The 12187-nt window shown below is 53.3% G+C and overlaps 1 protein-coding gene across 6 annotated transcripts in view; it reads right to left on the reverse strand.

Annotated features, from left to right (window-relative positions):
* VASH2 (vasohibin 2) overlaps positions 1 to 11764 on the reverse strand; it is a 38285-nt gene extending 26521 nt beyond the window's left edge. Inside the window, exons 1-3 of one of the 6 annotated variants that reach the window (XM_049634166.1) lie at positions 11556 to 11764; positions 10463 to 10922; positions 1810 to 1898 (exon numbers count right to left, since the gene is read on the reverse strand). In XM_049634166.1, coding sequence (XP_049490123.1) covers positions 1810 to 1898; positions 10463 to 10738 — 365 coding nt within the window. In that variant the 5' untranslated portion in view covers positions 10739 to 10922; positions 11556 to 11764. The remainder of the gene's footprint in view (positions 1 to 1809; positions 1899 to 10462; positions 10923 to 11555) is intronic. The other 5 variants (XM_049634164.1, XM_049634165.1, XM_049634168.1 and 2 more) reach the window with 5 other exon arrangements.
* Between the last annotated feature and the right edge of the window lie 423 nt (positions 11765 to 12187).

Consider the following 12187-nt stretch of genomic DNA (forward strand, 5'->3'; position numbering starts at 1 on the left):
TCCCTCTTCCCGCCCTCTCTGCAGTCAGCGATCAGGTCAGTGACCAGCATCAGGGGTCAGAGAAGAGAATGAAAAAGCAGATCTTTCAAGGCAACAGTGAAAACGTGGCTGAGAATGTGCTGCAGGGCTTACGGGGAGACAGAGCCTACGATATGTAAGGCACATGCAAATTTGCCCCTATCAGGGCATTCCCAGCCGGGATCATTCTCTTTCATCTCTGGCTGGATGATCCTTGTGAAGAAGGCTTCCTAGATAGAAGTGGGGAGCCAGGGGCCCCTGCATGGCCGACTGGGTTAAGCGTCTGACTTCGGCTCAGGTCAGGTCAGGGTCTCATGGTTCATGAGTCTGAGCCCTGTATCGGGCTCTCTGCTGTCAGCACAGAGATCCTCTGTGCTCTGGATCCCCAACCCACTCCCCCTCTCAAAAATAAACTTTAAAAAAAAAAAGAAAGAAAGAAATGGGGAGCCGTTCTAATTTCTGTCACCTTCTGAAATGTTCTGTGAAGAGCCGGTCACCTCCAGGAAGGCTTAGCTCTTTGGCTCCAGGTCTACTCTGGTAGGGGTTTATGCTCTGGACCACATGGAGCCCCCCAGGGGCCCCAGTTTGGGGATCAGCACCAATACCAGATAGCCTGTTCAGGGGTGTCCGCGTCCCCTTCTCCTATTGCTTCAGGATTCCACCGGGAAGATGTCATGCAGGGGAGTTCCTCATCTGTGACACAGGACCCGAGAAGCTAATGAAGTAATCTGCCTGCCCAAATGAGCAGCAATCGGTGTTACTCCCCTCTGGTATGTTCTTCCCTTCAGAGAAGACACAAAAACCCACAGCCCTGATTCTTGCCGATAGCCCAGAGAGGAAGGGCCTCTTCCGAGGCACGTGGAACACGTGTGCAGTGTCCCAATGAAATCTTTTCTGCTGAATTCTGTCTCTAGGGAGGAAGGACAGAGGTCATCAAAGAATTGACCTCCTGGACAATGTGCTAGGGGCTAAGGGGTCTGAGGCCGGCTTAGCTCTGAGATGCTCACTGACTCGAGCAAACGGTGTGTCCCTCCCACAGACAACTCTGTCAGCCAGCTCCCATCTGATTCCTGTCCCTGAAAAAACATCAGCAGGAGCCAGTGGCCCACCCACCTCTGCCCCCTTGTTCTTACGATGCTGCTGGTACGGCGCACAGGACGGATCTAATCTTGGTTACGAACAACCCGAGCACACTGGTGGAGAGAAGGACCCAAGTCCGGCTGGTCTGAATCCAGCCTGGACCCACTGGGCTCCTCGGCACCTTTTCAAACTCACCCTCATCCCAGAGCCCCACATATTCCTGTAGAAGGAGGCAAGGCTACCAGTCTGCCAAAGGCAGTGCCAAGTGGGCCTCTTCCAGATTATGAGTGGTCAAGATGAAGACAAAAAAGTGAAAAGGAAAGCAAAAGAGCAGAAAGAAGGCCAGGAGGGAAGAGGGAGGAAGACAGACAGTAGAGGAAGACAGAAGGAAGGAAACAAAGATGACCGAGGAGGGGAGGTGGTGAGACAGGAGGGGAAGGAAAGAAGAGGGGATCCAGGGGGCCACCGCTGCCTCACTGCACCTTGCTGTCCTGGCCCGCACCTGCCTAAAGGGGGAAGGGTCTGACCACTGCAATTACACCCTCTATTATGGTGCTTTCTAGACACTCACGCTGGGACATCCCTTCGTGCCCGGCCTCACCAATCTTAGAGAGCATGTGCTGACCGACTGGGGACAGACCCGCCACCAGACTGGAGCTCACCATGCCCGTTCCCTGGCCGGGTCTGCCCAGTCCCTGGTTGGAAGGATACTGTAGTGTCTTCATGTAGTTCTGGATTGCCTGGAGCCAGTCTGGGATGGTCATCGACAGCCTGTAGTTTGGAACCTGGGGCACTGAAGGCTGCAAAGAAGTAGAGAGAACTTTTTATCAAGGAGATGCTCTGGGGCCCAATTTCTGAGGGCAGGCACAGGACTGAAGGCACCAGAGAGCTGCTCCTGACAGCAGATGGCCACCTGCACAGGGCCCCCCAGACCAGCCGGTCCTTTGCCGAAGTTTTCCTTGTATGTTCCCTCCATACACACCTGCCCTGGGTCACTGTGGCTCTCTAGGGCCCTCAGCCTGCTTTCCCACGGAAGCCTCAGTGTCTCCTTGAAGCCAAGGACTATGTCCTATAGTGTCCCCCACTGAGCCTGGCCCAGGATGTTCACAGAAGTGCTCCGTTAAGCCTCAGAGTTTTACTGCAGGGACTGCATGTTTTCCTGCATGGCTGGTATGACCCATTATGCTCAAGGGGACCACTGAACACAAGATGAATGGTACCCTGAAAAAATGCAACATGGCGCTCCGACGCGCCATTTCTCCTCAACACCACGCCCATCACGGCCCTTCTCTGAGTCTGGCCCACGTGGATTAGTAAAGATTCCCCTCATGCCCTGACTCTTCCCAGTTCAGTGCAGCCCCTGTGACCCGTAAGCCACCTTACCCTTTCACCCCTGACAGCTGCCAGTCTCCCTTTCCTAGTCTTGGTCAACACTCACCAGTGTCTACAACCGAGGGCACACAGTTCTAAGCTCTGTTGGGAGGAGAAAGGAGCAACGGCAAGCAAGGACAGGAAAGGGAGAGGTAAGTGACTCTTTACAGGAATTTAGAGCTAAGACACCAGCTCTGAGACACCAGGCTGCTCTGAGCAGCCCTGCCAACGAGGCCCAGAACAAGAAAGGGCAGGGGCTTCCAATCCAGCCACTCCTGGGAGGCAAGGGATGATGCAGTGCGTGCTTTATTCCCCATTTCTTAGGCTCTTAAGCTTGGCCTCAGGCTCCGGTGAGCAGTGCCACCGACAGGAGGGAAAGAGGAGACTCCTCCAGGCGTAAGCCACTTAGGGAGGAGCAGAAGGGGCCCCAGGGCGGATTAGTTCATCCTCAAGAAAACAGGGAAAGGGAGGCCCTGGGGATTTAGTGCTTAGCTGATGGAAGGTGGAGCCGCCAGTGGAGAAACTTCTTGGGGACAGCGCCGGGCAGCCTGGCCGGGCACCAGAGCCAGACCCCGCTGAAGGATGTTCCCACCCCCCCCCTCCCCCGGCGCGGTGCTCCAGGCTCAGACCCCACAGGGATGCCGCCCCTGGGCCTGCGGCAGGTGCGAGTGGAGGGGGCTCTGCCATACTTCTCCACCGTCCACACCTTTGGCTTCATTGACTTAAAACGCTACTTGGCATTCTTTTCCTCTCAGTGCCTCTCTTCTCTCTTGGCTTTGCAGCTGACTTCCTACTTGACAGCAACTGCCCCTTCAGCAAAAAGGAAACTAGTCCCACGCCCTACTTCACAGCCAAGGTGCTGAGTGTGAGTGCGCCCCCGGGAGGGAATGTAGGAGGTGCGTGCGCATGCTTGCACAGCTGTTCTGCAAACTGCATTTTGTTTACAACGTATCAACTCAAGCCACATTCCCGTCTCGGAGAGTAATTTTTCCGAGCAAAGTGCTCCAATTTGACCATTTGCTTACATGACCCTCCCACATGCCCACACGTGCGCGCGCGCGTGCGCGCACACACACACGGAGTCAAAATATGGAATGTATCCTTGTATTTCTGCCCTTACAAACGCTAGAGTCAAGCTTGTCGTTTTTTGCAGTAACACCTACGGATCGACCCATACCTGGAATTCTGTGTAAGACTGTGCCAGAGATTTCACAGGGAAGTGAGGAGAGAAGGGGAGATGTGAACAGTTCTTTAGCACCTGCTACGTTCCAAGCTCTAGGCCAAGTACAAGGTGGTGGCAGGGGAGCACAGAGAGAAAGGAGGGAAGTTATCCAGCATGAAGGCACAAGCATGTTTCTATACAGAAAAGTGCTATTTGTACCTACTTAATAGAAAAGATGGTAAGTGTGGGGAAATGTCCCAAAGAATCACCAGCCACCTAAGGGATCCTTGGAGGGGAGTCTGTTGGCCGGAGCCCCGCCATAGCCAGAGGGACTTGGTTCAGAGGTAGCTAGACGGGCCAACCACCAAATTATTTCAACTCCCCCAAGCCCAGCAGAACCCACGAGAACCAGATGGTGGGGTGGGACCAGGTGGCAGCTGGTCCTCAGAATAGCAGCCCGGTGGCGCCCAAGGGCTTTTAAAAACAGCTGCCTGGTTACCTCAGCCCTGGCCAAAAGAGTGCAGGAGTGGCGGCCACATTCCCCAAGCCCCAGCTGGGGATCAGGGCTGTGGTGGGGAGAGAAGCCGAGACAGCTGAGGGGATGATGTCATCAGGCTACAACTCACCCTGCTGTCTGGGATGGCTGGCTGGGGCTCGGGCTGGGGGGCCAGCTCCCAGCCAGCATCTCAGGCCACCGATGCCCCCACAGGATGAGGAGTATAAGCCAGGTGGGCGCCTTGGTGAGTAATTAGGAGACAGACACAAGGCCCCAGTCCCTGCTCTGCCACCTAACTGTGGACCCTGGTCAAGCTGCATGACCTCTCTAAGCCTGTTTCTTTCCTGATAAAATTGGAGTGTCACCTACTTCAAACCTTCTGGGCTGACTGTGAGGATTATATGCCCCAATGTATAAAGCAGGCAACTTCGGGCTGGAGCCTGGGTGGCTGAGTCAGTGAAGCATCCGACTTCAGCTCAGGTCATGGGCTCATGGTTCCTGAGTTCCAGCCCTCCATCGGGCTCTGTGCTGACAGTGTGGAGCCTGCTTGTCACAGTTTGTGGGTTCAAGCCCCAAGTCGGACTCTGTGCTGATGGCACCCAGTTTGCTTAAGATTCTCTCTCTCCCTTTCTCTCTGCCCCTCCCCCACTCATGCAGACACACACTCTCTTTCTGTTTCTCTCAAAAAAAAAAAAAAAACATGTAAAATGTAGTATATACATAAAATGGAGTATTATTTGGCCTTAAAAAATGACATTTTGACACAAGCTGTAACATGGATGAACCCTGAAGATATTATGCTAAGTGAAATAAGTCAGGCACAAAAGAAGAAATACTGTATGATATACCTCTTCTACAGTTGTCCCCCTTTATCCACAGGGCATACGTTCTGAGAACCCCAAGAGATGCCTAAAACTGCACAGAGTACCAAACCCTATATATATTCTACATTTTTTCCTACGCATACATACTGATGATAAAGTTTAATTTATAAGTTGGGCACAGTAAGGAGATTAGCAACACCAATCAACAATAAAATAGAACAAGTATAACAATATACTACAATAAAAATTATGTGAATATCATCTCTCTCAAACTCTCTGTGTACTCACCCTTCTCGAGATATGAGATGATACAGTGCCTACATAATGAAATGAAATGGGGTGAATGACGTAGGCATTGTCATGTAGCATTAGGCTACTATTGACCTTATGACCGTAGGTCAGAAAGAGGATCATCTGCTTGCAGATCTCGGGTAACCATGGGTGACTGAAACCATAGAAAGGGAAACAGTGGATGGCGGCGGGGGGGGGGGGGGGACAACTGTATGAGGTTCTTACAGTAATCAAATTCATACACACAGAAGGGAACAGGGTGATTGCCTGGGACTGACGGGAGGAAGGAACAGGGAGTTAGCATTTAATGGGTACAAAGTTTCAGCTGGGAGGAAGTAGTTCCCGAGGGGGAATGTGGTATTGTTGCACAACTGTGTGAATGTACTTAATGCATAGAACTGTACATTCAAAAATGGTTAAAATGGTAAATTATACGTTATGTATATTTACCACGATTTCTTTAACAGCCATGAAAAAGACAATGCACAAAAAAAATGCAAATAGTGAATCAATTTTTGGAAAAAATTTCCAAGCTCACTAATAATTCAAGGAATGCAAAGCAAAGCCACTGCTAAATGTCACTTTTCACCTCCAGTTAGCAGAGATCTTCTGAAATGCGGACACTCAATGCTGATGGGATGCTCTTATAAAGCGCGTTGGGAACATACATTTGTACAACCTTTTTATAAAATGTCCATGGCACGCTCCCTTTTTGTCCCCCCTCCTTGACGGATCCTGAGAGTCCCTCCTCACGGTATTTTCCAGCCCTATTTCACCTGAAACCCTGGCCTAGATTTTCCATGGCCCTTCCCCTCAAGGTTCCTGTCTCCTGCCTCCTGCAACCGGCCCTTCAAGCCGCTGCCCAGCTGATGAAGGTGGAATCCAGAGGGAAGAGAGCAAAACCAGCCTTTCCACACAGGTGCTGTGCCTGTGGTCTGGGGTTGGGGGTCCTGGGAGGTGGCGGACAGGGTAGTAGTGGCATAGACGGAAAGACAGGTGTTCTAGAATAATGAAACAAACCACAGGCAAGGCTTTTGTGGTCAGGCTCTCTCTCATCCCATTCTTGGCAAACATAATTACCTGTCCAAAGAATGCAAGGAGAAGTGATGTGAAGGGACACAGGTGTGTAACTGGCATCCCCACACACACGCGAAGGGGTAAAAGGAGCCAGGGAGGCAGCCAGAACGCTTAGCATCAGTAATCTTTAACAAGAAAGAACAGCAAGAAAGCAAAGCCTTTTGCTGCTCCTGTTCTGGAAAATATAAGTGCCTGTGCAGGTACCAGGAAGAAGAATCTTCTCTGGCAACTTGGAGAAGCATAGAACATCACTCATGAGCCCCGGATGGACCCCAGGCCCCTGCATCCGGGGCAGACAGGAACATGTTGATGGTGGTCTGGTATGGAAGTCCAAGGGTCTCAACCTTGGGCCAGGCAGGAAAGACAGACCACGGTTCTGAATCCAGGACAGAGGAGGAAGTGAGCTGCCCGAGCGAGCTAGCAGGGGGGCAGGCGGGGGGCCCTGACTGCATGCTCTCACCTCATAGTCTCACACTTCTTCACTCAGGCAAAGCTGAGTCCTATAAAAGTGAATTATTTCCCAATTTAGAAACAACATGAGAACGAGGCACAAAACCATGGGGTCTATAAGAAACCATTGTTGTTTCCTGTCGAATCCATGCTGGTTGCCCCTTGGAGAGTCCAGCTCCAGCCAGTCAAGAAAGGAGGAGCTGTTTCCTAGCACACTGTGCTGTTTTTTCTAGGCCAGCCACTCTCTCCACCTCTCCCTTTCCTTCCTCTATCATCCTCCAAGTGACCCTGCTACTTTCTCGTACTCTCCCTGAAAACCCTGGCTGTCACCTAGTCAGCTGCTGACTTGGACCCAACAACCACCAGAGGAGAGGCCTGCAGTCACATATTGAAAAGGAGGATTGCAGGAGAGGTGAGCCCCCCAGGTGGGGGCACCTGGACCTGTGAGCACAACTTCCCACGGCTGCTAACAAAATGTCTCGCAAAGAAGGGTCATTCAGTCCTCCTCTTAAGCCTTTGGCACCTTCCCCTGTCCTTTTCTTTTGCTTCTTGGTCCATGTTCTTTTTTTTTTTTAATTTTTTAAAAATGTTTTGATTTATTTTTGAGAGAGAGAGAGAGAGAGCGAGCACAAGCAGGGGAAGGGCAGAGAGACAGACAGACAGAATCTGAAGCAGGCTCCAGGCTCTGAGCTGTCAGCACAGAGCCTGTTGCGGGGCTTGAACTCATGAACCACGAGATCATGACCTGAGCCAAAGTTGGCTGCTTAACCGACTGAGCCACCCAGGCACTCCTTCTTAGTCCATATTCAATTGCCAAAAAAGGTTAGTCTCTCTGAAACTCTCCAACCCTTCTACCAGCCCCCACCACTCCTCTTCTGTCCAAAGTCCTCAGCAAGACACTGGTTAAAGGAGAAAAGGGCCCAAAGGACCCAAAGGAAAAAGTCTGCCAAGCTGAGTGCAAGAACAACCTTGTACCAGACAGGAGTGGCCCCCGGAAACAGATGTTTGGAAGCCAGCCGTTCCCATCTGAGGACCTAGGTAGGGGTAAGGGTTTGGGAAACGTCAGGACCTGGGAGAGGAGGCATGTCACGATGGAGTTCGGGTGGAGAACCAGCTATTACGATGCAACGTAAGAGAGAGAAACGTTAGGTTCTTAATTTAGGTTCAAAACGCCAAGGCCCATCCATGTTTGGCCCCAGGTTTTCCTGGCTTGGAAGGGGTTCTCCTGTGACTCTGGGTTACTGTGAAAGTACAATATGGTGTGGCTGCTATGTAAAAACAGGGTCTTGTTTTCTTTTGCTCTTTTTAAGAACACAACATTTAGCCACAGGTATAGGTCTCAGGGACTAGTAATCTGTGCTCTAAACTGCTCAGACAACATTTAGAATACTGTATTTCAGGGATCCTGGGCAGTTCAGTCGGTTAAGCGTCCAACTCTTGATTTCAGTTCAGGTCATGATCTCACGGTTCCAGGGATCGAGCCCCACATTGGGCTCTGTGCTGACAGCGCGGAACTTGCTTGGGATTCTCTCTCTTGCTCTCTCTCTCTCTCTCTGCCCTTCCCCTGTCTCTCTCAAAAATAAATAAACATTAAAAAAAAAAAAGAATATTGTGTTTCATATGTATTTATTTTAGAGGACTGTCTGGTGACAAACTAGCAAGTGTCCTGGAAAGAGGATGAGGAAAGTGTTTTGAACTGCAACTGTGACACCTAAGAAACAATGAAAGGAGCTACCTGTGGACAAAGAACTAAAGGAAGATGCCGAATGACCAAATGTCACAGTTCTGAGGACCTGTTCCAGGGCACCTCTGTTGTCACACAGATCACTGGAGACCTGGAGATACCTGGGTCATATCAGCAGGGATTAAAGAGTTGGAAAGAAGTTCACATCAAATCTGGTCTACTCCCATTTCATAGATGAGAAAACTAAGGCCAGAGATTCTCAACGAGTGACCGAGGCCAAAAACCAGAGGTAACACAACCAGGACTAGAATTCAGTGCCTTCATTTTTACCCCAAGTCCCTTCCTTACTCCAGGAATGCCATGTCGTAACATCATCGCAAAGGAAGTCGACGTGGGTTACCCTGACTCAAAGGGCAAAACAAGAATCAGTGGTGATGAGGTGTGAGGGTGAAGAAGGCGAATTTCTGTTCCACCTAAGAGTTTCCCAGCCACCAAAACCCAAATCTGGCCAGGCTGGGACAGCTCTGTAAGGTGATGAGTCCCCCCAGCCCCAGGACATCTTGCAAAAGAAGAAAGAGGAGAGCCTGGTCTCCACCAAAACAAACGTTGCTGATTCCCATAGAGAAAAGGGGTCCCCACACACAAGACCAGGAGGGACGATGAAGCAACAGTTAGAAGCAGGGCTGGTGATAAGGAGGCTGAATTAGAACGGCAGCATGGGACAGCAGGAACAGGCCTCTGTCCCCTGTGGCCACCTCTCTTCCAGGTTTAAAGGGCTCCCAGCTCCTCCATAAGTAAAGCAAGGCTCGCTCAAGTAAGGGCAAAATCTGAAGTCAGAACTGCCAGCCAAGACCAATCTTGTTCTTGTGCTCAAGGAGAGCTCAGCAAGGGTAATTACAGCTGACACTGAAGCAGGAAAGATTCTCGTTGGGCATAATGAAGATCTCCTTGACCTACTGGTAATAAAACACTAACTGACTGCAGCAGGAAGCTTAAGGGCTCTGTCACTTCCCCCAAGGGCACACACAGCTTTCCGGCCTGCAGGGCTCAGATGCTCAGATCACCAGATGCTCCAGGTTGGGGCCTCAGCCAGATGGCCTTTCAGGTCTCAGGTCTGGCATTCCTAGACCAGCCCAGGAATCTTCTCAGCCACACCAGTGTCCCCAGGGGGCAAGGGAAACCATCTGCCATGCTCTAACCCCCAGGCTGTGCAGTATTTCTCCCCAGTTTGCATTTTGATGTCTTAGTGACCATGGCACATGTCTCTCCCTCCCTCTTAAGTTACGATAGCCTTGGCCACCAAACTCAATGGGCTCACTGGCCTCTCTCCAAGATAGAATGAGTTTCACTCCTGAGCCTCTTTCTCTATCCAGTAGGACTAATGCATCACGTGTCCTGGAAAGTCCCTTTGGCCATGGCCAAAACTCTTCTTTTTTTCTGGGACCTCAGATAAGCTGGGAAAAGAGATACTTCACCGCTTTGTAAGCTTCAGAGGTGAAAGTCACTGTCATGAAAAAAAAAAAAAATTGGCAAGAAGTCTAGAAATGATTCAAGCTGAGAAGTCTGGTTGGTTGCAAAATTCATTCACAGCCTAATAAATCATTTGCTAGGGAGAGACAGGGGAGGACCTACAGTTTCCAAAGAGAAAAAGTAGAGTGGGATCACTAGGGGGCTTGTGCCTTCTTGGCAGTGCTGCTGTTACCTGGCGGCCACAGCTTTTGCAGGAGGATGTACATGGGGGCGAGTCAACAAAGTTTGGCTGGAGATTAAAGAAACCTTGGCACAACCAGACCTCACAGTCCCAGAGCAGCAAGCCCTCTACCTCTCCCTCCCCCATTTCTAAGACAAACATCTCAATGAAGCCAAGGGGCAGGGGCTGGCCGGAAGACTAGGGAGCGGAAGGGAGTCGCTAGCAGGACCGGGAAAATGGACACGGCCTCCGCTTGCTTTGTACAGACTGAAGTGCTCCCCTCCTTGCCCACCCCCTCGCGTCCATCGAAGCTTCTGACCTTTGCCAAGAACGTGGCGTTCCTGATGGCGCCCACCATTTCTCCCCCCTTGGGGTGCACCTTGGCCACGTGCATCCACATGCGCTCCCAGGTGTGGCTGTCGATGGGGAAGCCGCTCTTGTTAACATGAAACAGCACCCCGCCGTCTTTGTCCTCCTCCTCCGAGCCCCCGCTGGTGGCGAGGCTCACGGGCCGCGCGTGGCTGCTCCGGGACCGGGTGCCTTTGGCGCCTTTGGGGTGGGGGCAGCGGTGAGTGTCGGCCGCGGAGCCGGTCATGGTGGGGCCAGGGCGGGGCGGGGGTGCGCTGGGGGAAAGGGGGCGGCGGCGGCGGGAGGCGTGTGCGCGCGCGGGCGCAGCGCGGGGATCAGCGCCCCGCCGGGACGGCCTTCTCCATTGCTTCTGGCTGCCGCAGGACGCGCGAACCGGGAGCGGCGGCTGGAGCTCCGCTTACGGGCCGAGCCTGAAATCAGTGGAGATACAGCACACACCACGGGTAAGTGGACACCAGAGGAACCGAGGAGGGGCTGTGTCCAACGGCAGTGGGGCCTTGGAGTGTCCCCGCGTCACTCCCCGCTCCCCCCCGTGCGCCGACAGACCCCCTCCAGGAATTGAACACGAGCTTCCAGCCCTGCAATTCCCGAGGAAGGCGACTCGAATTTTGTCCCAAAGCTTCACACACACCCCCAGGCACCGGGAGGGGGATACAAGGAGCGCGGAGGGTGCGGAGTGGACGGGTAGGGAGAAGAAAGACAGCTCGTGCTGCGTGAAGGAACGGGAGGTCCCCACAAGGCTCCACGCATTCCTTGGTGCCAGATGTGGCCGAGCGCCAGCCGAGCCCAGAACGTGCCGGCACGTGAGCGCCCGGGCTGCCGCGAGGGCGCAGCAGCAGCCTCGGCTGGCAAAGGCGGTCCGGTTTCCGCCCGGAGGCCCGCCCGGGCCCTCCCGGGGCCGGTGGGCGAAAGGCGGCTGCAGTCCCAGGGACCCGTGCAAGTGGCCCCACCCGCCCCTCTCCCCGAGTTCCAGCGCCAGGCACCCCGGGGGACTGGCTGCGGGCGGGGCGCGAGGCAGGCGCGCCGCAGCCCCGGGACCCTACCTCGGGCCGGCCGGCCTCATGGCTGGGGAGCCTCTCCGGGCGGCGGGGACGGCGGGGGCTGCTGCGGCGGCTGCGGCTGCTGGGCCTGGGCCTGGGGCTGCTGGGGCTGCTGCGGCCGTCGCCTCATTCCATGTCCCATTCTCGAATGTTATTCTGTGACATATAACCGAGTCACCCGGGCAGCCGCCGATGTTCCGAACGCGTCCATTGGCCACCGCAACAAAGAGGGGCGGGTCCCGGGCTCGGGACTCTACAACCGGGAGCTCCACGACGCTCTGATTGGCTCCGGGGGTTCCCGGGCAGGAGGGGAGAGGAACAGGGGGAGCTGGGCCACCACGAGAAATCCGATCGCTGTCTTGTCCTGGGAGCCCCGCGGGGCTGCGGCGGTTGCCCTTGGGACTTAAGACCAAGTTTCCCCAGGGGTCGTCGCACTGCGAGAGTTCGCACCTATGGGAAGCAGGGGAGAAACAAAGCCACCTAAGAAGTGACCCCGAGGTAGAGGAGGGCTTGTCCTTAGAACTTCGTTCCCTGAGGAAGGCTGCACACAGTCACCTGCCCCTAGCAGGGAGTGACAGATGGTTTAGGCTGGGCTGTCACACGAAGCACAAAATTAAATCTTTTTTTTTTTTTTT

The sequence above is a fragment of the Panthera uncia genome, chromosome F1, assembly GCF_023721935.1.
Source record: "Panthera uncia isolate 11264 chromosome F1, Puncia_PCG_1.0, whole genome shotgun sequence".
NCBI lineage: Eukaryota > Metazoa > Chordata > Mammalia > Carnivora > Felidae > Panthera > Panthera uncia.